Source organism: Pholcus phalangioides, unplaced genomic scaffold (assembly GCF_987345545.1).
Source record: "Pholcus phalangioides strain wild (caught in Gottingen) unplaced genomic scaffold, Ppha-v1.0 ptg000005l_1, whole genome shotgun sequence".
Taxonomy (NCBI): Eukaryota; Metazoa; Arthropoda; class Arachnida; order Araneae; family Pholcidae; genus Pholcus; species Pholcus phalangioides.
The window spans coordinates 2,671,659-2,699,169 of NW_028301598.1; the positions used below are offsets into that span (position 1 = coordinate 2,671,659).

At 38.7% G+C, this 27,511-nt stretch overlaps 1 protein-coding gene across 1 annotated transcript in view; it reads right to left on the minus strand.

Moving 5' to 3' along the window:
- The window catches only part of LOC149085717 (protein madd-4-like), a 114,013-nt gene that overhangs the window by 50,934 nt on the left and 35,568 nt on the right, over window positions 1-27,511 (minus strand). The window contains exons 2-7 of the mRNA XM_089232107.1: window positions 16,950-17,312; window positions 14,647-14,877; window positions 12,793-12,940; window positions 12,511-12,640; window positions 12,209-12,410; window positions 11,205-11,373 (exon numbers count right to left, since the gene is read on the minus strand). Of these exons, the coding sequence (XP_089088233.1) occupies window positions 11,205-11,373; window positions 12,209-12,410; window positions 12,511-12,640; window positions 12,793-12,940; window positions 14,647-14,877; window positions 16,950-17,312 (1,243 nt within the window). The remainder of the gene's footprint in view (window positions 1-11,204; window positions 11,374-12,208; window positions 12,411-12,510; window positions 12,641-12,792; window positions 12,941-14,646; window positions 14,878-16,949; window positions 17,313-27,511) is intronic.

A 27,511-nucleotide genomic window follows, 5' to 3' on the forward strand; every position in this document is an offset into this window, starting at 1 on the left:
TTCACTGCCTTGCAGACACGATCTTTATGCAAGACGGAGCTCTTCCGCACATTGCAGTGTGTGTGTTAAGAATGTTCCTAAAACACATTTTACGAAGAATGTGTCATCAGCCGGCACTTTCTTAATCTATGACCTCCCTGATCCCAGGACCTTAATCCATGCGATTTCTGGCTTTGGGGGCATTTGAAACGTCTGGTAAATCGTGACAATCCAAGAACTTTACCTGACCTTAAAGACAGCATTTCACGCCACGTGCTCCCCGCACACACTTCGGTCAGTTGTGGAACATGCATTTGCGATTTCACATGGTATCTGAAAATGATGGCTATCATGTGGAGCATGTTTTGTTGCAATAACAATTGTAAGTGTTTAACAATTGTTAAAATTGTAAGCGTTTGCCTAAATGTGTCATTTCTTAATAAAAACACCCTCTGGTGGTGATATATGCAACTAATTTCCCCCCCCCCGAAAGAAATTGCCATCACTTCATGAAGTCCTCACAAAATTTCACAATTTTCTGATGACTGGTTTCACCTGTAGGCTACTTTAAAATGTGGTCTTTTAATTATGGATGCCTTACATATCGTGTAGGCGAAAAAATTAATGTAGCGGAAGCCCTCTTCGATTACTGTAAAAGCTGCTTCACGCACATTAAGTAAATCTGCAGTAAAGCAAACTCAAGGGGGGAAGTGATATTCCGTTGAAGAAATGGACAAGAATTATCCCACGTGATCCGACGACGACGACTACCTTCCAAATTTTACGACTTTGTTCACGGAAAAGTCTATTTATTCTGCCCTTTTGAGAGACAAGGCAAGTAAAGTTGCTGATTACAGCCAAAAAATGGTCAAAGACAAGTTATACAACAATAAAAAAAATTTTAAAAGCAAGTAAAGTTACACATTTATCACTAAAATTACTGAAAAATCGTTGGCGGGAAATGGAGGGCTACTGCTAGTCGCGCTTGGTAAAAATGCAATCCACCATGAAAAACGCATATGTGATATGAATATATTCATATGACTATAATCAATCATTGACACTCATAGTCATTATAATATAATTTTTTAAATTATGAAAATGATCTCACTATTCTTGATTTCAAAATTCTAATAAGCCTTGTCGAATATTAAGGAAAAAAACGGGACATTTCATATTAAAGTTTAGATACTTCACCTTATACACACAAGTTTCTAGCCCACGAGCTGCAGAATTACAGCATATGTGGCCCGTGGACTGAAAAGCATGGTCAATAGTATAGTGCGAAGGTAAAAAAAATTTCTTGCAGTTGAAGCCTTCTTGGATCACTGTAAAAGCTGCTTCACTGCACTTTAAGTAAGATTGCAGTAAAGCAAACTCAAAGGAGATAATATACCGTTGTCGAAACTGGCCAGAATTATCCCACATAATACGATGACGATTACTGGCTAAATTTTACGACTTTGTTCACGGGGAAAGTCTATTCATCTTCTCTTTTGAGGGACACGCAAGAGAAACGAAAGCTCATAAACGAACATATGACGGTCTATTATTATAATGGCCGACGCTTATCTCTCAATCTTAGAACATGAATGCGCGTGGGAAGTGTCAGATGCCGAGTAAAGCGAATACAGATAAAAAAATTAAAAAAACAAGGAACCTCTTCTTTATCTTAATGATAATTCCGATAAACTCCATCCAAAAATCATATTTATCTAGAAAATATTTTACCGTAACCTAAGCATACAGAAATTATTAATGCCTACGAGGGATTTTACATGTACATGGCAGGGGTGCTCAACGTTTTGATTCCGCTGGTCGGATATACGGTAAATCTGCCGCTCGTGGGTCACAAACTGGTATCTATAAGGTGACCATATAACCATTATTTTACGGGACATTTCCGTCAGCATAATTTTTTCATAAAATGTCCCGTTTTTTCTCACACAGTTTCAGCAAGACTTGCTTGAATTTATGAAACCAGGAATTAAGATTATTTTTGATTCATAAATTGGCACCTTTCAAAATTTTTATTGGCTGTGATTGGCTACTTTATTTCCATTAGAGAATTTCTATTGGCTGTTATTGGCAACTTGTCTTGGATAATTTTTATTGGATGTAATTGGGAACTTAACTTGCTTTTGACAACTTTTTAGTCGTAATTGGCTACTTTACTTGTCCTAAATAATTATTCTTGGCTGTGTCATTGAAATTTTTCTGGCTTTCGAAAATTTTTTCGCTGTGATTGGCAACCTTACTTGCCTTTCACAATTTTTATTCGCTCTAACTGACTACATTCATTGCTTTTGACAATTGTTTGGGTTATAATTCCCAATTCGTGAATTCTTTGGCGGTAATTGGCTACTTTACTTACGTATGGCTGTTTTTTCGGCTTTTACTTGCCTTTTTTTTACAATTTTACTTGCCTTTGACAATTTTTTTGGTATAATTGGCAACTTTATTTATATTTGGCAATTATTTTGCGATAGTTGGTGACAATCCGGCATTCGTATGGATCCCGATTTTCCGTATTTTTATGAAGGAAAAATATGGTCAGTCTAGGCCAATGATTCCCAAAGTGGGCATTAACTCCCCCTGGGGCGGTGGAAGCTACGGGTATGACATAAAATTCCTATGGGTTAGATTGTGTTGGAGCGATGGGAAAAAAAATTCTGAAGAAGGGGGCAATGGGACAAAAAAGGTTGGAAAACACTGGCGTAGGCTTTCTACCGGAACGACTTTCAAGGACCGGATGAAATTTTTTGGCTGGCTGCATTTGGCCCGTGGGCTGCAGGGTGTGCACCTTCGTATATATAAAGGGTGTCCCATAAATTCGTATATAGTTTAAAAATTCATAAAAATCGAAGGAATTATTACATTCAAATGTAGTTTACGTAAAAGTTAGCACCAAAAGTGGATTTTCTTGGTACAGAAAGGAAAATTAGTAAAATAAATTTACAGTAGAGGGAGCTGCATGAAAACAAACCACTGGAAATATGCGAATTGCCGCGGGTACGATTAATAGCTCATTTTTGAATTTCCTTTACCAGCGAATTTGAATTTCCTTTACTTCTTTTATCCTGATGTTGGCATTCGGTGGATAAAGCACTACTGGCAAAGTTCTTCTACCTCAGCCATGAATCGCTAGCTGAATCTTTACGAATGTTTCGGACACAAAGCAGATTGAAGAGAGGTTCAGATTCAATCACCATTGCCAGAATTTCATGCAGCAACATCTAACGGCAAAAATTTCAACATTTTTTTTTTCTGTACCAAATTCCCCCTTCGTGAGAATAAAATTTTTCAAAAATCACTTTTTCAAATACGCCAATTTCTTCAATTTTTTAACTATTTACGAATTTATGGGACACCCTGTACTGGGAGGGCATCAAATAATTTGGCTTACGCTGAGCACATTCTGTCATAATAATTAACTTCAAACGCATACATAAACAATATTTTTTTTGGATTAAATTTTTTAAAATAATTTTTTTACTTTTGATGCGACCGGTACAACACTTGAAATATTTAAGAAAATGTAAGTGTGTATGAATTTTTAATTTCAAAGGAAAATTTATGCAATTTTTCAATTTATTTTAATTTTTACTGTTTTATTCATATTGTTATATTATTTGAAATCTTGAAATTCAACTTTTCCGAAAACAGTTTTTGATGCTCAATTTTTTTTAAACTCAAACTTTGCAAATTATTATTATTTTGAAAATAATTTGAAATTTAATTTTTTTATTTAAAAAAAGTCACGTGATTTAAATAGAAAAAAATTGGGTTAAAAATTGTTTCTGCGAAGTTCAAATTCAAAATTGAAAAATATCGTAATGATTTGAATATAAAAGTAAAAATTAAGAAATTGAAGAAAATAAAAATTAAGAAATTGAAAAAATAAAAATTAAAAAATTGAAAAAATAAAAATTAAAAAATTGAAAAAATAAAAATTAAGAAATTGAAGAAAATAAAAATTAAGAAATTGAAGAAAATAAAAATTAAGAAATTGAAAAAATAAAAATTAAATTGAAAAAATAAAAATTAAGAAATTGAAAAAATAAAAATTAAGAAATATTGAAAAAATAAAATTAAAGAAATGTTGAAAATTTAAAAAATTATAAAAAATAAATTTTGAAAAATTAAAATAAAAAATGTTAAAAAATTTAAAATAGTTAAAAGTTTGGAAATTAAAAAAAATGAAATCGTTAAAAAGTTTATATAAAAATAAAAACTTACAAAATTTAAAAATTTTGATAAAATAAATTTTTTTTCAAAATTAGAACTTGAGAAAATTAAGAAATGTGAAAAATTAATAAAAAGGCTCAGAAATTTTAAAATAGCAAAATGGTACAAAATCAAAATCAAAAATATCTAAAAATTCGAATACAGTCGAATCCCGTTATAGCGAACTGCAGACCAGAAAAATCACTTCGTTAAATTGAAAAATTTCAGTATAAAAGAATTCCATGTTTTCGCATTGTTCTTACGTAAACGTATCTGAAGGATTAGAAGAGTGTTTGTTAAAACGAGAATTTCACTATAACGGTATTCGTTAAAACGGGATTCGACTGTATTCTAAATGCAAAGTAAACTATCATTTATGAAATACTATGCATATAATTTTTTTACGTTTAAAAGAAAATGAAATATATTGCCCTTATATTTTTACATACAGGCCGCTAAAAATCCAAAACCCAATTCAAAACTAGATTCTATAACACACAATATCCTCTAGAAAAGCCCACAGCAAGTATTTCCGACGTTCATACATATGCTATCGAACTCGTGTCTGATACCATCTCGTACACGCGAAAATTGAATCCCTGAAATTCTAGTCCATGAATCCGGAACGAATCCACTTTGCATAAACAAACGGTGGGAAAATGGAAATTTCTGGAAACGGATTTAAAATATCTCGACGGGAAGACCGAGAGAATATTATTGATCGCCGTCATTTGGGGTTGGGGGGGGGGGAAGGGAAGATGACCGTATCGCGGCATAACGATGCATGGCATCTTGGCAATCTTAGACCAGAGACAGTTTTGCCGGATAAGCACAATTTATAACGACCGACGTCGGCATTCGATTGATTACAATTGATGGTGGGTCCGGATTATTTTTAGATATTTTAACAATCGTGGTTTCACATTTTTGATTAAAAAACTATTTTGGAAGTTTTCGTGTTGGAAAAAAAAAAAATTTTTTGTTCTTTATATTTTCTTCGCACTCGTTTAATATACAGGGTGTCCCATAAATTCGTAATCGGATATAACGAAAAGGTTTCCGTCACTGTTGTTTCCGTTTCACAATGACGTCTTAATAAGAAATTCTTAACCCTCCATTGTGTGAGTGAGGAAAATGTTCCGCGGATGCACGGGATGGGTCACTCAGACCCATACTGAATTATACAGGCTGCATAGCAAACAGGGGTACGGCATTTTACTGGCAATCCGTTAATTCTAGAGGTATACTTTCAATCAGAAAAAAGTTTCCAAATAATGTGTAGTACTAAGATATGTCATTCATGTTTCAAGGAATTGTATAATTATTAAAATAAAAAACTTAACTTCTTATACAGTCCCCGTATGTCCCAAAACCCAATGAGAAAGTTGTTGCCGTCTCTCCTGTTGCCAAAAAAAAAAAAATCCATGTTTCTAAGTGCAATATACTTTTAAAAAGAATTAACCATTCACAAAAATTGAAACCCATCTTTGCATCCACAGATTGTTTCAAATTTAGTTTCTTTCCTCGTACAATAACCGACTGGAACAACCTCCCGCGAAACATTATTGATTGTACAACAGCATCCGATTTTCTTTGCAACATCAATCGTCTCTGTTTAACTTCACCTCCGAATTCCCTTGTATAGGCTACGGCCAACCAATATTGTATAAATAAATATTCACTGAGATATTCGAATTCGGAAAGCAGAGGAAATTTGGAAGAAAAAAAAACAGCGTTAAATGCGGGTAAAACGGTTTTTCCGCTGTTAGAGCTGTTTTTTTTTAACTTCCCTCCGTTTTTCGAGTTCGAATATCTCAAAGAATATCCACACTTAGAAACGTGGAATTTTGTTTTGTTTTGTTGGCATCAAGAGAGACACGGCAACAACTTTCTAATTGGGTATTGGGACACACGGGGACACTGGAACTGTATAAAAAGTTATTTATTTTTATTTTAATAACCACACAACCCCTTGAAACATGAATGAGATATTTGAGCACCACACGTTTATTTGGGAACTTTTTCTAATTGAAAGTATACCTCTAGGATCAACGGTTCGCTAGTAAAATGCCGTACCTCCCGTTTGCTATGCAGCCTGTATATTGCAACAAATATTAGTACACTTTAGTTTTTAGTACTTTGATGCATTTATTATTACATTATTTTAACTACAATATGAGCATAAAATGAATGTAATTAATCTTCGCTGTATTATTTTCTTTTTGTTACACTCGGAGTCATCTGATGTGACCTTCCGTCCCCCCTCCCGGGACCTCAAACCTAATTTTGTAAAAAGAAATTGAGCGACACGTTTACAGCTCATTTACTCATCTCAGTGACTCGTGGCATATATAGTGAGAAATTTAATTTTGCACTCCACAACCCAGATCTAGTCATTGTTTTCCTAACGCAACGTATCTTTAGATTTCGGGTGCCTTTTAAACATGGCGGAACGTTTTATTATATTTCTTTCCAAGTGATTGGCCACTTTTAGTGGTCAGGATCGATTTTCAGTTTATTTCATCACACATACATCACGCAAGTTTAGAATTTAACAACCGAGATTACCTTTAGGTTGAGCGTTCCCCTGAATTCGGTCTCCAGTCCCGCTTACTAAGATTACATATTCCCTATTTCGCCGGAGGTTGTACCTCCAGGCCCGCAAATGGGTTCCAGTAGAGAAGTTCAATGGAAGCAAACGATAAATACCTAGACCATAATAAGGATCCATACGACATATCAATTATCGCCATGAAAAATTGTCAAATGCAAGTTAAGTTGCTAATCACAGCCAGAAAATTGCCAAAGGCAAATAAAGTTGAAAACTACAGCCAAAAGTTTATCAAATGCAAGCAAAATTGCCAGTTGCAGCCTTTGTCAATGGCAAGTAGGTTGTAAATTACAGCCAAGAAAACTGTCAAAGGCAAGGAAAGTTGCTAATTACTGCCCAAAAATTACCAAAGGAAAGAAAATCATTTACAGTTTCCAATTACAGCCCAAAAATCTTCAAAGGCAAGTGAAGTTTCCAATTTTGGCCAAAATCCGAATCGCAGAAATGATTCGGATTTTGGCTGGCTATTTCACGAAATGGCCGGAGATCCCTGGCCAAAGCTCGATGTGCTGATGTAAGACGGCCCGGCCAAAGCCAAATCCAGTTTTTTAGTTGCCAAGGTGTGATGCATGTCTATATGTAGCAGCTGTATTGGAGTTAGCTCCATTTTGCAAGAGAAAAAAGAAGTGAAATTTGAGAGAAAAATTATATAAACATATAATTTTTTTTCCTGCCAAATTTTGGAGGGGAAAATGATTACCGCATTGTGACTGCGGTTTGATGGGTTGCCATAACTAACATGGACATAATTATCACTGAAAAATCACGCCAATTTGACGATGATCCCGAATCATGTCTTTTGTTAACGGTCCCCACGAACTCGTCGGCCAATAATGGCAGGGTTTAACGAAAGTGGCCAATTTGCGAAGTGGCCGGCCCCGTTCCGAATTGGCCAACTTCGGACTTCGACAGTAGCATCGTACAAAAGTTTCTGGCCCACAAGCGGCAGAAATACCGTATATCTAGCCCGCGGACTGGATCGGTTGCGCACCCCTAGAATAGACAATACTCGGATTCTTTTGGAGAATTAATGAAGTTCACACTCTCTGACATTACAGCCGGAAAACAAACTTCAAGATTCATTATTAAGACATTTAATGTAACTGTATATATATATTTATTTACTTATTACTTCTATTTTTTTGGTAAGAATAATAAGTTGAAGAAGAATTATTTCTCAGAAAAGACAGAAAAATCCGAATGCGTGTCAAGGGGATTCAAGAGACGTTCATGAAATCATCCCCACCCCCGAAAAAAAGAAAGAAAGAAACCGGATTATTTATCTTTCTTGCTTTTTTTTCTGTGTTTTATTGTGTGCTTTTCGGTGACGCTAATTAAATTTCAACACTTCTGGGACTCGTCAACCATTTTTACCCGCCTCCATCTTTTTTCTTCTAGTGACAAACATTTTCCCCTCCCTTTACTTGTTATTACGGTTACGGTGAGAGAGAGAGATGTAGGGGAAAATTCGATGAAGCTTTCTCTTAAAAAAATGTCGTCTGCTTTTCTTTTCCCTCTAAGAATCTTCTCGTCTGCTCCAAACTCATTTGTTTCCCTGAGAAATTTCCCCTCCGTGAATAGAAGGGAATTTTCTCGCAGCTTTATTTAAAAATCCCTCAAGTCGTAGGACTCGAATTTTTAAACGTAAGAAACATTTTCCGTATATTTCTTACTTTTTTTACCCAATTCCCAAGACCTTTCGTAAATTAATTTGTGACCCCCCCCCCCTCCTTGCTTTATTTTCGTAATAAATTTCAAGAGTTTCGGATTCCAATGTTTAGTTTCTTTTTTTCTTTTGAAAAAAAAAGTTAATTTTTAGGTTTCTTCGGGGCGAAAATCGAATTAGCACATGGTTACCAATTTCTGTATTAACCAATGAAATCAACGAATCAATAATATTACTGGAAAAGTTCTATTTTCGGGAAATTTTCGCGACAATGAAGCTGTAAATTATGTAAATCTTGAATCGTATCAAATAGATTTAACCGTTTGGAGGCAGCACTAGATTATAGTCTAGTGCCAATATTGAAGGGGAGCACTCGTTTCTTTTATTCTTATGGATCATGTTTTCCTAACCATTTTTAGCTCGTGGCGACACTTTGGACCATATTTTCTTCTCGTGCCCTCCCACCCTCATCCAGGAGCGAGATTCTTTTTACTAACTGAATGGAATTCAGTCGATTTCTAATGAACGAAAATTTAATAAATGAGGTCGATCTGGAGTCCTAAGCCAGAAGCGGATCCAAAGGGGGAGGGGACAATAATCTTTTCTAAGAGCCGAATTAGATGGTGGGGGGGAGGGGATGGGTATGTCCTGTAAAATACTGGACGATCCAATGAGCCTGCACAATACAAATACAACGCCGCAACAGGCAAAATGCCCAACGAGGTGGCTGAGAAAAGGATGCCCATAACAAATATGGATGTCTTATATTTCAAAAATACAGCAACCCTATTAAAAAATGCAATTATTAACAATATATATACATGATAAAATATTATACAATGCCCATAAAGAATATTATGGTTGTCTTATTCTAAGTATGGACAGAGCTGCTCGATTTGCTCCAACATGTTTATCGTATTTTTTTTTAAACGTGTCACTTTTGTTAGAATTTATTACCTGCGGGGGTAAGCTATTCCATTTATTAACAACCCTATTAGAGGAATACATCCTCCATCCCTACCTGAATCCGTTCCTAACCTGAGCTAGAGTTCGGTGAGCTTCTTTCTTGTGGGGAGGGGGGGGGGGTTTCTATGCAGGGTCTTGGCATCATCAGTCTCCGGGCAAAGTGGTGTTCTGGGACCCCAAACTTAAGAGGAAGTAACAGGTAATATATATTTGTCTACTTTTTACTCGCGAAGATCATAGTATCAGATCTCATCGTGTCGGCCTTCCACGAGCATGATGCCTCCGCCCTGGTCATGCCCGGATGGCCCCCATGCGTCGAGATGTTCCAGGTTTTGTGGGCAGTTATTCTGGATTCCGTAAGTAGTGATATTTTCCCCCACTTGAAAGCTAAAGTCGGGTTTTCCTAGGAATAGGTTCGTTGCGCAGCGTGAACCGAATTAGACTATTTCGCGCCGACGGAAACGTGTTACATAATCCCGCTACGCGTTTGTGTTTTCGTAGCGAGGCGCATCAGATCAGGGCGGCTATATAAAGTACTATATGGCTTTGGCATCAGCTACTCTGCATGCTCCGGTTTGAAGGGAAGAAAAAGAAAACACACAAATAGTGAAGAGAATGTCGGCAAAACCGCGGCGCACAGCGCATTTGACTCCTCCAGAAGCAGTCGGCCAATCACGCCCGACCTAAAGCGCTGTCGTCAGGCGTATTGCGCTCTGTAGGAAAACAGTCATGCTGCTTTTCTTACTGGTGAGTGGACGGCGTGTCGCGCTGGGCGAATCACGTTGCGCGCGGCACAGGAAACCTGCTCCTAGGAAAACCCGGCTTTACTTCTCCTCGCAGAATAATCTTTATCTTAGCAGAAACTTATCTTTTTGCCAGCTCTCCCCCCCCCCCCAACTACCTTCCGTGGCTCCCCTTTCGCCTTATTTTGGAACTTACACTTCTCAGCAATAAAATACAGGGTTGTTATAGATAAAAGGGCACTATTCAGACATATGTTTCGCCCATTCTGATGGAGGTATTTTGATGAAACTTGTTATACAGGATAGACCATAGAGAGGAAAAGAAAGATTTTATATAAAAAAAAGTAGTTAAATTTTTAACCACCAGTTGAAAAAGTGACGCTTTTTATTGCAGTTATATTTTTGTTATGGTCTTACATCGTATATACCAATTTTCATCGAAATACCTCCATCAGAATGAGCGCTGCATATGTCCGAGTAGTGTCAGTTTATTTATAACTACCTAAGTATGAGTAAGGAAAAAACGGGTCCGTTACGTAAGGAGTGGACTGATGTCTAAATACATCACTTTTATGTTTTTAACTGTGTGACATCCAACAGATTAACAACATATCGCAATTGAGGTACTGGAATCTCCGTCCTACCTCGTCTGACTGGAACTTGAAGCTCGTTCTCAAGTTGCAGAAAGTTGCTGAGCTAACTCCCCCTTGCCGATTTTTACTAGCAAACCGTTGATCCTAGATGAAGACTTCCAATTAGTAAAAGTATCCAAATAATGACGTATTTGAGTTTTACACGTTATTTGGATACTTTTTCTAATTGGAAGTATGCCTCTGGGATCAACGGTTCGCCAGTAATTTGCGGTAAGGGGAGTTAGCTATCCACCCTGTGTATAATTTGATTATAGAAGTAAGAAATGTTTTCGCACTCATTTCCAGTTCATAAGTTCCCCGAAGTCACTGCTTACAATCTGAGAACACATTGGCACAAGGTCGTTAGATCTAATACTTACACGGTGGTGGTTCAGTAGTCGGTGGTGCAGTTGGACAAGGCAGTCCAGTGTGACACTCTTGTTGGACTTCTGGCTTATTGCGAGGGCCACAGTTCTCGCTGTACTGGCCCTTGTCGTTTCGACACACGACCGCACGGCGCTGTATGCCGATACCGCATGTCACTGAACACTGCCGGGAAGAAAAAACGAAATCAGAGAATAGTAACAACGAGGACATGTACTATATTATCAGGGGGTGGGTGCGCAACACTTTTTCAGTCCGCGGGCCAGATTTGTGCTATTTATGTGGGCCAGAAATTTGTATCTAAAAGGTAACCGTTAGACCCGTAATTTCGGCCGCCTCATTTTTTTCTCTTATTTTCTACGAGGCTTGCCTGAATTTTTGAAATCCCGAATTAAGATCGTTCTCACGACTTACAAATATGATAATTATGAGAGACTATTATGATTAATTGCAATCATGTAAATAAATTCATATGACATATATGTCCCATGTACTTTTCTTTGTGAATTACATTTCTTTGCGACTGGCAGCCCTCTATTTCCCTCCATTGGCAATTTTTCAGTAATTTTAGCGATAAATGACAACTTTTCCTGCCTTTAACAATTTTTTGGCTGTAATGGACAACTTTATTCACCTTTGACGATTTTTTGGCTGCAATTGGCACTTTATACACATCTGCCAATTTTTTTTTTTACCTTAAATTGTCAACTTTACGTGCCTTTGACAATTTTTTTGGCTGTAATTGACTTTACTTGGCTTTGACAATTTTTATTAGCGATAACTGACGATAATCCTGTATCAATGCTGGTTTCTAATGGTTTCCCTGATTTTTTCAAGAAAATAAGGTCAGCCTTTAGGTATTTATCGCGTTGTGTGTATTAATATTTCCAGCGGAACACCTTTACCTAGCTGCATTGGGCTCGTGGGCCGGAGGTTGCGCATGCAAACCCGCGGTATTATCATATTAAATGGCATAAGTTATGATTCTTTCTGATCTTACCTCAGACCATATGCCTTGAAACCATCTCGGACACTCTGCCACGTTGCAGCTTTTTTCCGAAGGTGGCTTGTGACGCGGACAGAACCCCGTCTTGACGAGCATCTCCGTGCCGTTGATGCCACCTTGGACGCATTGAAACTCACGGGTCTGGACCCCTGGCCCACAGGACGCTGAACACTGGCCCCATTTACCCGGTTTCCACCTACAGAGGAACATTAAGTGCAGCTACGTAAGTAGAGCAACAAAAGCACGCAGTGCGTAGTTGTAACTAAAAATGCCGAGAGAGCAGGAAAAGAACTCACACGATTGGACACTGGAACTGGTTGCAGGGTCTTGTCTGGGTCCTCGGCCGGAGCGAGATGTCGCATAACCTTTGATCCACTTCTTGTTTGGTGTCCTTTTGGAGACAGGCTGGCTCAGATATCTGGAAACCTAAATTAATGGAAAATCCGTAATTCAGCTTAGGTATCTATGCCATGTTATTGGACATACACAGTAGCTGATGTATTCAGACAATCCATGTAACGCATGAAATTCTAATACATGCAACAGTCGAAGAACGGCGCATTAATATCTCGACGTACCTCCACCACACGTAACAGGGCAAGTATCGAACGGTCTCGGTGACCACACGAAAATAGGTGCACTGGCGCATGCCGATCCATCACCACCGCACACTCCACATTCGTCGACTTTCAGCGTCGAACCAACTTCCAGATCACAACCAACTGGCTGTTACGAAAAAATACCCAAAACACGTGTCAAAGAAATCTTTTATAGAACATTTAAGTATAGTTAAACTCGGTTATAACGCGACATCGAAGATCCCACGAAGTTTTGTCGTTATAACGGAGGTGTCCTTGTAGCCATGGCTGACGTTTTCAAGACCTTTTCGATGAAAAATATAAAGTTACAATGAAATACTATGCATGAAGTTGTTATTTCATTACGGTTAGGATAACCATATTTAATCGCGAAATATACGGTGCGTCAACGATTCTCACCAAACCTGATGCCTAATGTCGGTGAAATAGCCAAAAAAATTGCTTATAAATAATTCTTGGCGAGAAATGCAGTGCAAGTCTGCTAAAATGTATTTCCCGGGAAAAAAAATTAAGCTTTTGGCAAATATGTGAGATGAATACTTATAGTCGTATTCATTATAACACTATTTATAAATAATGCAAATTACCTTCATTCCTGATTCTAGTGAAGATTGGGAATTAAAGGAAGCTTTCCTTGAGGAAAAAACAGGGGGGAGGAGGGACATTTTTATAGGAAAAAGTCGGAAGGGCAAAATACACAGGAATGTTTCGTAGTGATCATGTCAATGAACATATGTTGGAACATCAAACATGTAACAAACCGTCTTCTCAAGGAAACATTTATTTTCTGGATATTATGCTTTCTTTCTATGTTCACCTCAGCATAATATCCAGAAAATAAATGTTTCCTTGATATCTTGCGCTAAGAAAAAGCCATCTATCTCTCTAAACCAGTGTTTCTCAACCACCGGGCCGCGGCCCAGTACCGGGCCCTGACACTAGTCACACCAGGCCGCGAGAGATTCGCAGTTTAATTTTCCCCATTAATTTCTCGTTAGCTTACTTACACAAGCTCACTTACACAAAAGAGATTTACCGGGCCGCGGGCTTACAGAGGTTGAGAACCACTGCTCTAAACCGTCTTCTTCTTTAACGTAGGTACAAAACCGCAGCTTCGCTCCCGTGAATTTGGTGATCAGAAAATTACTCGGCGATGACTCCCCCCCCCCCCATGTAACATTTGAAGGCCTCGTGGCTCCTCCCCCCTCTTTGAGGGCGGAATTTTCAGAAATCCCCTCTTAGTGGGTATCTACATCATAAACTATAAATACTGACCGAAGTTCATATAAATATGAAATTTGGTCACACACACAGTTTTTTTCAATTTCGCTTCAGTGGTGTCAACTCGGCCATGATTGTCCCATATAACCGTTGAACCGCCTTATGACTCCCACCCCCTTAGAGGTTTAATTTTGAAAAACCCTTTCTTAGTGGGTCTTTACTTCATGAAATAACCATGAAATCTCGCGTATTCATAACTTCAGCGATTTCGTCTCAGCAATTATGAATCAGTCAGTGAGTCAGACGATGAATCAGTCAGGACATATAGATAGATATGTATAAGCTCTGCATATGTTATGTATATTATGTAACCGAACATATTATCAGCTCTGATTAACGAATGATAAGAATTTCTTGGCAAAACGCCACTGAAACAGAAACAAAAGGGACGAAACATTTGTCGTTATATCCGAGGTGGTAGCTTTACATCGGCGTTATAAGCACAGTTCATTAACATCATTCTCTAACGTTATAGCCAAGGTATCGTTACAACCGAGTTTGACTGTATATCATTTTAGGGGGGTTTCGAGACTGAATAACATGCTCACCGACCTTGCACTGTCCCTGGACGCACATGTCTAGTGCACCATCCCTGCATCTAGTGCCATCCTGAACTTTCGTCGATAGTTTGGCGACGAAATTGTATCCCTCGGCCTGGCAGGTCAAAGTGCACGGATCCTCGGGGTCGTAGAACGGCAACCAGATGTACAGCTTGCCCCTGTACGGTTTGGTGTTGTAAGCGGAACATTGGGCCGCTCTGAAATCGGTCGGTTTGGAACAGGGCTACGGATATAACAAAACAAAAACATTATGAAATATATTATTGCATGAAATAAAAGGCTACTTTTATGGCCGTACTGCCTTATACATATGACCAGAACTTTGGACCGATAAAAGTAAGTATCGATAACGTTTTCAACCGGTTTTCATTACGGTGAGCATTCGGAGCCTTCCGCCCATAAACTAAACTGTAAGGTTCCTCGATTCTATGCTTTCGATCCGAAAAATGCCAAGGATTTCCCGGTTATTGGCGTTGCCTATAGCCGAATTCCAAACATGCTACCATACGCTTACCGGATCCAGCCATAAATATAAAACGAGGGAAATACATGTCACGGTATATAGAAGAGACGTGAATTTACGATATTTGATTCCCTTTGTTTCTCTTTCCCCTCTATAAAAGGAGAAACAATGAAGATTTTTCTCTTTGATAGATCGATTAGAGTGATATAGAACCCTGAGGTTAGCCCCATTGAAGGCATCTTCTTGTTTTCAGACTAGTCTTTGAGTAATAATTTATTTCGGGTGTGTATGCGGTTTTGCGTAGTTTCTGGTTTATTTCAAAAAGATGTAAAATTCGTTTTCTTTGATTTCAAACCTGACAGTTTTCTCATAGCTCAGCTGCCGTCTCAACCAGGTTCGAAGAAATCAACGACTTTCGACCGATCGAAAAATATCCAACCTCCGCCTGGAGGACTAGTGGTTTTGCAGGTCGGTCGACTTAATGTCTTGCTCATCTATGTAATGTAATGGTCTTACTTCTATAGTGGAACCCTTAACGATCGATCAACCATAGAAGTTTTTGCAAGAGAATGAGTTGGCCCACGCGTTCTGCGTTGAAGAGACATCCAGGCTCTATCACGGGGGGTGATAGAGCCTGGTGATAGATAAATCACACAAGGTGATTTCACCACGTTGTATCATTGTAATTCGGGTGCCTCCGGTGATTAATGAAATGCGAAAATGTGGCGTCATCGGCCATTATTGGCCACCAATGCATGGTTTTTACACACGGGTAGGTGCAATCGTGCACATCGCCAACAAGTTCCAACTAATGCAATCAAAATAAATAGTACAATCACATTTATAAAATCAGTAATACGTTGAAGAGATCATTGATACACCAGAAGAGATGGCCGAACAATTTGGACTCGCTTTCCTACGAGAAGAAGAACCCAGACCAAGAAAAGATGGCTTAGCGGGGGACTCGTGCACGTTGGTTCATGCGGAGAAGCAACGCCATAAGAATAAAAGGGGAGAGGGGGACAACAACTACATTCAGAAGAAAGATTGGAAGAAGATGACAGAGTAAGAGACAGTTAATAATGTGCTGAAGTAATACCAGAAGAGATGGCTGATTAATAATTTCAGTTTGTGACATGGATGAGCAAGATCACTAAAATATGCCTGAGTGAGAGACTCAGTTTTTGGATGCGCAGAAGCAAGACTAAAAAGTGACTGAGCAAGGATTTCAGTTGCCGACGTGCAGGATTAAGACAAGAAAAAGACACCTGAGCAAGAGATTCAGTTGCAAATGCGCAGAGAAGATAGATTATTAATAATTTCAATTGGCGACATGGAACAGCAAGATCAGTAAAAAATGCTTCAGCAAGAGACTCTGTTGGTGATACGCAGAAGCAAGACCAGAAGATTACTGAACCAGAATTACAATTGGCTTCGTGCAGGAGCGAGACCAAGAAAATATATTTGAGCTAGAGACCCATTTGGTAAGGTGCTGAAGCAAGACCAGAAAACGAACGAGCATGAATTTCAGTCGTTGACGTACAGAAACTAGACAGGGAAAAGGTATCTGAACAAAGACTCGGTTGTTTATGCGCAGGAGTAACACTCAAAGAAGATGACTGAGCGACCTGCCAATGAGCATCTGCTCTAGTAAACCTTGTTACTTTTACTGCACAACCCAGGAGGATGACGGTGATAAACGGTCTCTAACGATAGACCGGGGTCATTACAGAACGTAGACTTTCATGGGAAAAAAAAACTCCCATTGTTCAAGACCAGACAAAATGCTTGACATTACATCCACGTGTAAATTCCGTACATTTCACACTTACGTGCATGTTGCAAATCCTCCTCCGGATGAAGTCGCCGGGACACCTAGGTGGCGGTGACAGCGATGATGGCGTTGATGATTTCCCATCTGCAGTCGACACTTTCTTCTTCTTATTCCTTTTCTTCTCGGTACCGTCGACCCGGTTGCAGGTCCTCAAACTGAGCGTCACGCCTCCATCACACATCCTCGAGCACGTCGTCCAGGGACTCCACGTCGACCATGAACCTTCGCTGACGCCGATGTTACGACCTCTACTGCCAACCTTGCCATCGGCCACTTCGACGCGATCGTCTTCCTCATTAACGACGTCAGTGCTCTTTAGAAAATCTCTCAGTTCTTCATCGATCTCTACCACCAGATGCACCTTGTAACAGAGACAAAAAGTGAGAAAGAAATTATCGATATAAAATTTGAACCCCTGCCATGTTGGGTATCAATTAAAAGGTCACTTTATAATGAAGCTTATAAAGCGAAAAATGAGACTATACTAAAATCTGATAATCCACTGAATCCAAGGCAAATCTCACTTAAAGCAACCCTTGTTTTTTATCCGGGAACTTCGTAATTTTTCATACTTTAAAGCCCTTTTTTACACGTTCAATTTTTCTGACGTAATATTTCGTCGGACGTTCTATGAAATTTATTTATTTAAAATACAAAGCTACAGGTTTAAAACCCAATTAAAACTTGCAGTAAAAATAAAAATTATCACTGAATAGAAAAAAAACGACATGATAAAGTACACAAAAGACAAATGAAAAGTAACAAAAATTACGCAAAATGCAAAAAATTCTACACAAAGATATATACAACGCAAATCACAGCAAAAATCTTCTAAAGTCGGTAACAGACGAATGAAAAATATCCAGATGTTGAGGAAGCTCATTATATAAAATTCGGAAAATCTGTTTATATACAGCACAGTAATTACCAATATTAGTATTGAATGATTTGACGGCAAATAAGCAATTAGATCTCGTAATGATATTGAAACAGATTTCGTTAAGAATGGGCATCCGATCAATTTGGTTTGTCAACAGTTTCTTGAAAAAAATAACGACCAAGTAATCTCTGCGTTTTTGTAAACTAATGACATTGAAACTGTTTCGCAGATGAGTGGCAGATAGAATATTGTTATAAGAGGACCATGTTTTTTGAAATATAAATACCTTAGAAAATTGTTTTGAATAATTTCAAGACTCATAATATGGCAAGCGTGAAATGGGTTCCAGATAATTGAAGTATATTCCAGTTTAGATCTTATAAGCGTATTAAAAAGTTATATTAAAGTATTACTATCGTTGAAATCTCTCGACATTCTTTTAAGCAGTAAATACAGTAAAACCTCTCATTTGCGGTTACCGGCGAGACAAAAAAGTTCGTTCGTAAAAGAGGGGTTTGAAATGCACACTTTTATTATAAAAGGGAAAAACTATATTATTTGGCCGTGAAAGAGGGATGAGAGACCGCATCTGAGGGATGTCCATTAAGAGGGGGTTTACTGTGCAAAACACCATTCCTTCACTTGCCAAGTGTGTGCGCCGATAAGAGATAACAAATAAACTTTTCGGAATATTTTTATATGAGTAGATAAGAAAACATGTTTTTCACTAGAAATCTTTTCTTCTTCTTTTTCCTCTGCTCGTCTTTGGATGAGGGATTGCGCATTAGAATAACTTCACGGAGTGAGAAAATTTGAAATGGACTAGTGTGAGTTATCGAATTAGAAATAATATGAAGAACAACATGCAAAGGCGTGAAGTTATAGAAAATATTAGGGAGGGGAGAAGCTCCAAAACAATATTTCTGTGTATCATAGAGACGGTAGAAATACTTGGTGGGTTCGGGGCCCGTGGACCGGATACAAGTTTACGTCTGTGATACGTCGGTATCATACGTATAGTTCGATAGCATTTTATTTGGCATTAGGCAAGACGCGTAGCTACCAGCCTAAACCGCATTTTACTGGTGAACCGTTGATTCTAGAGACATATGTACTTCCAGTTAGAAAAAGAATCCAAATAGAATTTAGACATTAGTCACGTTATTCATATTGCAAGAGGTTGTATAGTTATTGAAATAAAAAAAAATAATTTCTTATACGGACACCCTGTGCTCAAAATCCCAATTAGAAAATTGTTGTCCTGTGTCTCCTAAGGGCAAATAGAAAAATTCCACGTTCCTAAGTACAATATTCACTGAGATATTTGAAATCGGAAAACGGGGAAAAACAGGATGAATGTGAGTGTAAAATGCGTATTTATCCTGTTTTAATTTCGTATTGTTTTTATTTTAATAGCTACACAACCTCTTTCGACATAAATGATGCTTCTGAGTTCTGCAAGTAGTTTGAAAACTTTTTCTAATTGGAAGGATGTCTCTAGGATCCACTGTTCGCCCCATTAAAATGCGGTGCGTGAAGGTAGCTATGCACCCTGTATTATTATTTGCCCATTTTGATATTATACCCAATAGTTCTTTTTCGTCAAGATAATTATGCTTGAGAATAAATTTCTCTCATTCTGTATTTTTTATATGGTACATTCATCCCTAGTCGCTCATTTATGCATTGTGGTGCTAGAATCTAAAAGCTCAGTTTAAGTTGAAGGAATTGTTCATTGTCACGTTCTGTCATTAGTGGCGTCGGAAGTGTTTTAGACCCGCGGGAGCTCTCGGCTTGGGCTTCATTTAAAATTTTTGATTTTTGAATAAATTTTGGTGGTGTGCTCGGACGCATGCCAAAATGGGGGAGGGGGGTTGTTCGAGCACCCGTGAATCCGACGCAACAGTTTTACCGACGAAGTTATATAAAACAGTCCCTAATGTAGGAAGTTTTAAAAAAAATGTCGTTTAAAAAAAAAATTGCGAGAGTATCTCTGGCGATAGAAGTGAAACTTCCAGGTGGTTTTAACCCTTTCACCCTAACCCAATTTTCTTTTCTCTCAAACATGCGCGGAGATACGGGGGGCGTGGGAGCATTGCTCCCCCAGCGTCAAAGGTGAAATTGACTGATCTAATGCATATATGTATAGATGAATTGACATCATCATCATCATCGTGTCCCTCCCAGAAATAATGACCGTGCCCCCCCCCCAGACTTCCAAGTCTATCTCCGCCTATGCTCTCAAACTGTGTGCATCGCGCATCATATTAAAGGCGACGTTCTGCGATTCCAGCGGCGTCACGAGGGGTAAGGAAAGGTTATAAACTGTCTTTATCCGACACAAAGCGTCCAAACCAACCCCTACCCAACTTTGCTTTCTTACACTGCCGAATCTCTATTGACACCCCCACCACAATCCAATCAGTCATTCCAAGGGACCAGTTTTGAGGCAAAAGGAAGCGTCCCACTTTTTGTGACGGATTTTCTTTCCCTCACTAAATTTCACTCTTACATCGCTAAAGAAGTTTCACGTCAAAAAAAATTAGGCTTGCTTCATTGTTTTAAAATGAAAAATAAATGACAACTAATAATTTTTCCTCAGCCTAAAAACGCTACCTACTGTAATTCACTCATAGATGACCCCCCCCCCCTCCCCCAATCTCCATATACCAACCACATCGTCAATTGCCATTGAATCGCTGAAAACCTATTTGAGTAAGTAAATCCTGCACCTGCGAGCAATTAAAAAAAAAATAGCCCAACTAGAATAATCTCCCCTTCCCCGTTTTCTCCAAAACTGAGGTTTCGACTTTTAGACTAAGGTACAGGTTCGTTATTTTCCTATTCATCCTCACTAAGTCAAAATAGTGCCGTTTCCTCCTATCTCTTCTTGCCTCTTCCCCCCGCCTGTGTTGAAAGATTATACTTGTCAATGAAAAGATAAAACACCCCCGTGGGTAAACACTGAAAGAAATACGAGCGACTGACATAACAAGAACTTTATCACAGAGAGAGAAAGCTCCTAGAAATACACTGTATACTAGATTCCTCAATCATTTAAGTATTTTGTGAGACGATCACGATTTTTTCCTTATCTATTTATAATCGAACAGAGCATCGAACAGAGAACATAATCTAATGGGGGGAAAAACACGAACGCCACCATTAGAATGAAATCTTCTTTTAAGAAATTCGCGGTAATTTAAAAATTACGAGCGTCTTATATAAAAACTGATAAAAAACAAAATTTGTAGGATGGAAAAAATATACTACGGTTGAGTTCATTCGCATGCAATTACCGTCCGATTTTCTTCGTTTTTTTTGTGTGAAAAATGACTAAAAATCAATTACAAACGTCTTTCGATACGTACAATTGAACACATTGAGCACAAAAAATTACACAATTAAATAACATTCCAGTGGGAGAAATTTCTTTTCTAATTGATTGGACAAAAAGTTATAGCAGCTTTAAAGTTATTCTTCAATTCAAAGTTAAATTTTTTTTCTAGCTCAAAAAATCTATCATTTAAACCGTTTCCCGTATATAGGCTATATGGTGATTCCAATACGAATTTGTCACATTTTCCGGTGTTTATGCATAATTGCGTGTTCGTTGTCCCAATAAATTTGAATATCATTGAATGCATCAGATTTACCGGGAATTATCAGAATCAGAATTTCATTTAATTCGGCGGAGCTAATTTTAAAGGTGGACGCATAATAATTACATTTTAAGGCACAAAATCAAAAACAGGTTTTTAATATACTTTAGCGGAAACACACAGCGAATAATTATGTAAAAAATAATAATAATAAATAAATAATAAATAAAACCATATTTATACACAAGAGTGGATGATTCAGAGCTCTGATAAATTGGTTTTTAATTTTCAGATGGATCGGCATAGAGATGACGATATCTCAAACAGCAGTTAGGGGCCGTTCAAGTATTACGTTAGCAGATTTTTAGCCATTTTTGAGCCTTCCTCCCCCCCATCCCTGTCAGCAAAATGTCGTCATCTCTGCCAACACCATCTATAACAAAGTCCGTGAAGCTCGTGACGTCATTGAAGAAGTCTGGTTTCACCCATAGTCATTGGGTATACTGCAAAAAAAAAAGTAGATGTCACATGCGTTGCTATATCCAATGGCTACAGGTGAAATGGACTTCAGTGACGTCAGAAAATTGAACCCCTCCCCCCGCCCCCAAATACGTGTAATTTGTCACTACTTCCAACATGTCGTTATTACCCATTATCGCCAATTCGTTGCATAATTGCATATTCGTCAATATGGAAGAATTTACAATTATTTTATTTCAGAATTTTATGAGAATTATAATTATATCAATCTGTGTTTTCTGATAAGCTCTGTGTCATTCATACTTCGAAATGAGGAGTAAAGAAATTATTTCCGTCCGTGTTATGCGAGATTTGCGCTTCTCGCTGTTATAGGTAATTTTTTTCTCACTTTGGTTAGTAGCCAATGAATGTCAGGTACAATAGGTACCATGAATGATGGATTTACGTTGGTGAGTATTACGCATAGTTCATCTACTCTTCCATACTTCTTCCAAAGGGTACTTGGCATGTTATCCGGAGTGGAGACATCCCATTTCACCCTCCGTCAAGGTGTTATCACCTGAGGATGAAACGACACTATTTTTATTTTGCTGAAAGGATGAAACGGGAGAAAAGTCGAATCGGGACATAACCATACACTCCTACTCCATTGTTATTGAATCGCTAAAACCTGTTTGAGCAAGTAACCCTGTACTTGTAGGTATATAAAATAAAAACAATCTAAAAACTAGAATAATCTCCAAGGATGACGTCACTCTCCTCTATCCGTACGAAGGTTTTTAACACTAGAAGGGCCGGACTGTACGTTATACCTAAAAAGGCCGCTGGCAGTCATTTTGTGACTGCAGTGCAATATATTTAATGACATTAAATTTTTACAATAAAAAGAATAACAAGCATTATCCCACATGTTCAATTTGTTAATTTTGAACAAATTTGAGTTCTCTCAAGCATACAGGATGTCCATAAAATGAGTTTGCAACTATAAACATGAAAAATTAGAGGGCAATTGTAGACAAGATTTACCATGATGATATAAAAAAGGTAAATAAACATTGCATCGTACATTGCTTCATGTTGATGATGTATATCACCTTTTAATAATATGTACATCACGGTCTTTTTTGTTCACTTTATTTAGGTGTTCGCGCTCGCTATGGATAACACATATTATTATGCCACTGTAAATTTGCAGTATCGTGGAGAAACTAGGACACTATATATATTGAAATTTCATACTACAGATTAACTTATAAACAATATACAATTTTAAAAAAAATCATCTTTGTCGTCAGTATTATCTGATTCAAACCAATCACTTCCGGAATCGCTACTTTCTCTTTCGGGTAGATATAGCAGAAAATCATGATTTTCGTTATCAGAGTGGGTTTGTATCGCAAGTCTCATCAGCCTCAAATTTAATGTCCGAAATATCATTCAGTATTGAAAAAATATCTTTATTTTCTTCTAATGCATCCTTCTTCTAAGAGCCACACACGTCTACACACTGTGTAGCATGTTTCCTAGGAAGCTTTCAAAGCAGATGGTGGCATGACGAGCAGTGTAGTCTTAAGGCATGGGCCCACTCGGGCACGGCCCGGAGGCCTCAAGCGAAGAGGGGCCTCACAAAAATAAGATCTGATTGAAATTTTCGAGAAGTTGTTTGGTAGGGACTCAGAAAAATCAATTGGCCCGGGGGCCCATGATACTCTTAAGACGGCTCTGATGAAGAATGAATGAAATGATGAGTTATGAAATGTCAAACTAAAAAACAAAAACTGAGCTTACCAAGTGAACGATCAAGAAAAAAGAGATTCCTCAACTTTGATAACAGAGGCTATAGCTAAATAATATATAGTGTTTGGATTGTGTTTGCATACTGTCCCTACCAATAGACATTTTAGATTGCCCAGTAACACACACGATGCGAAACAAATAGCGTTATTTCATTTCTTTTTTCCTTATTGATATGTTACTCTTATAAATGCATTTTGTGTTGTGTGTGCCATGAGGGAATGATTGGAAATAAACCTAAAAGCAAAAGTTTTCATTAACGCCCACCACAAAAGAGAAAACATGTACAGTTTCTGCTCTTGGCCGCTCTAGGTATAAACGTCCAGAACAAAACCTTCAATGTTTTCAGATTTTTTTACGCAGAGGCAAGCACAGAAATAAGGAAAAGTCACAAGAAATGGAGTGTGTAACATAGGCGGAGATAGACTTGGACGTCTGGGGGGCACGGTGATCATTGATGGGGAGGCACAATGATGATGATGTCAATTATTATATACATATATGCACCAGATCAGTCGATTTCACCTTTGATGCTGCTCCCCCTCCCCCTTCGTGTCTCCGCCCATGGTGTGTAAGTTAAATACTGTCGAGATTATATTCAAAATCAAAAACCGTCAAAATGACTGCTAAGACCATTCTAGTGTTAACAGCTGGTTGATGCGAAGATGAATTTAGGAGAGGGAAAAAATTGCCATTTGCCCTTGCGGGGAATCGAACTCACGCTCTCTAACTTCAACCACCTGTTAAAAACCTGGTTTCCAACTTCAAGGTGCAAGTGATAGCCGGTCTCGCCACAGATAGCAACAGGCCTGCAACGGTACAATTATTCCATCATTACATTTCACTCATAGTTGGGAAAAATCGATGGCATAATGGCAACACTACGCATACAATCATCACACAGAAACAAACTTCACGTTAGATTCACAACACGTACACGCACATTCCAACATGTACCAATTCGTTAGAAGTTCCGCAGAGGAATATAAACGAGGTGCGTGTGTGGTTTAGTAGCTGCAGCTGTTAAAAACCTTCGTGTAAATAGCGGGAAGTGGAATCATCATCCTTGCATACGTCGCCATTTGGCGGCAGTGTCAGCAATCGTAAGCTCTGGCCTGAGTTAGGTCTGACCGTCCATGTACGGTCCCGTTCAGTGCGCACTAGCTCTAAGTAAAGATTGACATATTCAGTGCCTTTGTAGTCTAGGGCGCTCAACCGGCAAGTCAGCAGACGTGGGTTCGATCAGCACCTCCTAGAGATAGAAGGCCTCTGCACTGTTAGCCATAAACGTCATTCAGACCCCCTAGCAAGTTTGCCACATTTTGAAACACAGTATCCTATTTCGTTTCTTCTTACTTTGGCGTATAATCTTCCTGATTGGCTCACAAATACCGCCATAGTGATTGGATGTGGGGAATAGAAATCGCCAGTTCTGAGCCCGAACATTTCTTTTCCTCACAACGACAGGGAATTGTTTTCCCTGAATATGCTGAGGGAAAATGGGCTACTTACTGACGTCACAAGCAGAGTGCAGAGAGAGAGGCCTTTTATCTCTTAAAGGTGCTGGTTCGATTACCCGTGTGTGTATATATATATATATACAGTCGAAACCCGTTTTAACGAATACCGTTATGGCGAAAATCTCGTTTTAACGTACATTTTTCTAATCCCCCAGATAAGTTTACATAGGAACAATACTAGATGGCCTTTATAACGAAATGTAGTTATAACGAAGTGATTCCTCCGGTCTCTTGGCGTTCGTTATAACGGGATTCTCCGTATATATAACGATAGCTGAATTTCCTCTCTTTCCTAAATTCATCTTCGCATCAACCAGCTGTTAAAAATCTTCGTACGGAGAATGATCTCTTTCTTTCCCCGTTTTCTCCAAAACTGAGGTTTCTCCGTTTAATGGATCCTTGCAGGAGAGGGGAAACAAAACAAAAAAAAGAATTTCATTGAAAGAAGGAGCGGGAGAAAAAAGATATCGGGTCCATGATTTTTAAAAGGTTCTGAAATGTCAAAAGAAAAAAACAACAAAAATTGAGGTAAAATTTCACTTCTGTGTGGCACCAAAACCTTGAAGTTCTGGAATTCTGTCAGCTGCAATTATTCGCACGATATCGAGAAATGGCGGGCTAAAATCCGAGAGTATCGGAGTTATGTGTGCGCGTAAGTCTATACGTATAGCCCTCCTCCAACCCCCCCCCCTAAAAGCCGCCCCTCTCTCAGAGATCTTTTTCTCTCGCTCTCTCATGGCTCGAATTCCAAGGAAATTCCATCGCTATTTCCACCCTTTGTTCCGTGCATCAAAAAGCCTCCAAACCCACCATCCTACATACCTTTCAAAAGCCTTCCACGGGGACTCCCCCCCCCCACCAGCCCCCCGCAAACACCACTGCCATCCACCAGAAACCTTTCCGATACTCTCTCTCTCAACCCTTCATCTCACTCACTCTCTACCTTATACCCCCATCAACCATCCCTTATATATATATATATATATATATACACGCACTCACCTCTAGGAGGAAATCAATGCACGCCATGTTCCGTCTTTTGACTGAGGAGTGCATGGGGGGTCGTGGAACATGGTGGAACCTCCGCTGATTTTAGTTAGGCGAGAGACAGAGCGAGAAGGAAGGTGGCCCCCACCTCCCGTCCCGCCCTCTTTCGCCTTGGAACCGCTCGTAATAATCCTTTTCATCGCCCATCGCTTTCGCGCGCCCTTCCCTCCCCCCCCTCAACTTTCCCGACCGGAATTCAGTGGCGTAACCTATAGGATATTGGGGGGGGTAGGGGGCCATGCTTACAATTTTTTTATTTAAATATTCAATTTTCTGGCATTTCAATTATAACCAAAGAAGCAGCGAAAATATTTTTTAATCAAAAAAAAAAATGGAGGAAATATTTCAATGCAGTGTTTTTCAAATATTCAACGAAAAAATTCAAAAATGGTGCGCATGGGTTTATTTATTTATTTGACCCGCGGGCAAACGTTCGCGCTGAATAGTCTCGCGCGCGTGTAATATGTATTGAAGAAAGTTTTTGAATGGAAAATTTTAACAATGGAGTTCTATAAAATATGATCGAGGAATTGTGGGAAGATAATCGAAAATATTTCCGATGGAAATTTCCGGGAGTTGATTTGAATTTCTGGCAACGAGGAACTAACTTATGTATAACGGACTATGGATTCTTTTTAACGAGCGATTCCCACAAAGAGCAAAACTTTTGTGCAAATTTTGCATTTGCGAGCAAAAATATTGCGCGTTTTTGTTTTATTTAGTTTCACGTTATCCACAATTAAACCGAGGGTTTTTCCGCTTTCTCCAATACATATGATATGGAAGAAATTGTGGGTAATATTTTCCCCTACAGTCTTCGGTCGGTGCGCTTTACTCGGAAAAATGAACGCACGTGCGAGCGTGACTGTTTACGATCGGAGGAGGCGCATTTATGATAATGCCGCCTGTGGGCTGCACGTAAATTGCTGCCCTTTTCTTACGTTAGTCTAATTTTCTTGGCAACTCTTTCCTCGACACCGTGTGCTTGAACACGTGTTTCCTCTAAAGTCACTCGCATGCTTACACGCTGTTTCGTTCGCTTGCCCTGTTTCGGTCACTCACGTGCTTGCACACTGTTTCGGCCACTCGCATGCTTACACGCTGTTTCGTTCGCTTGCACACTGTTTCGGTCACTCACGTGCTTACACACTGTTTCTTTCACTTGCATACTGTTTCGTGCTTGCATACTGTTTCGGTCACTCGCATGCTTACACACTGTTTCTTTCACTTGCATACT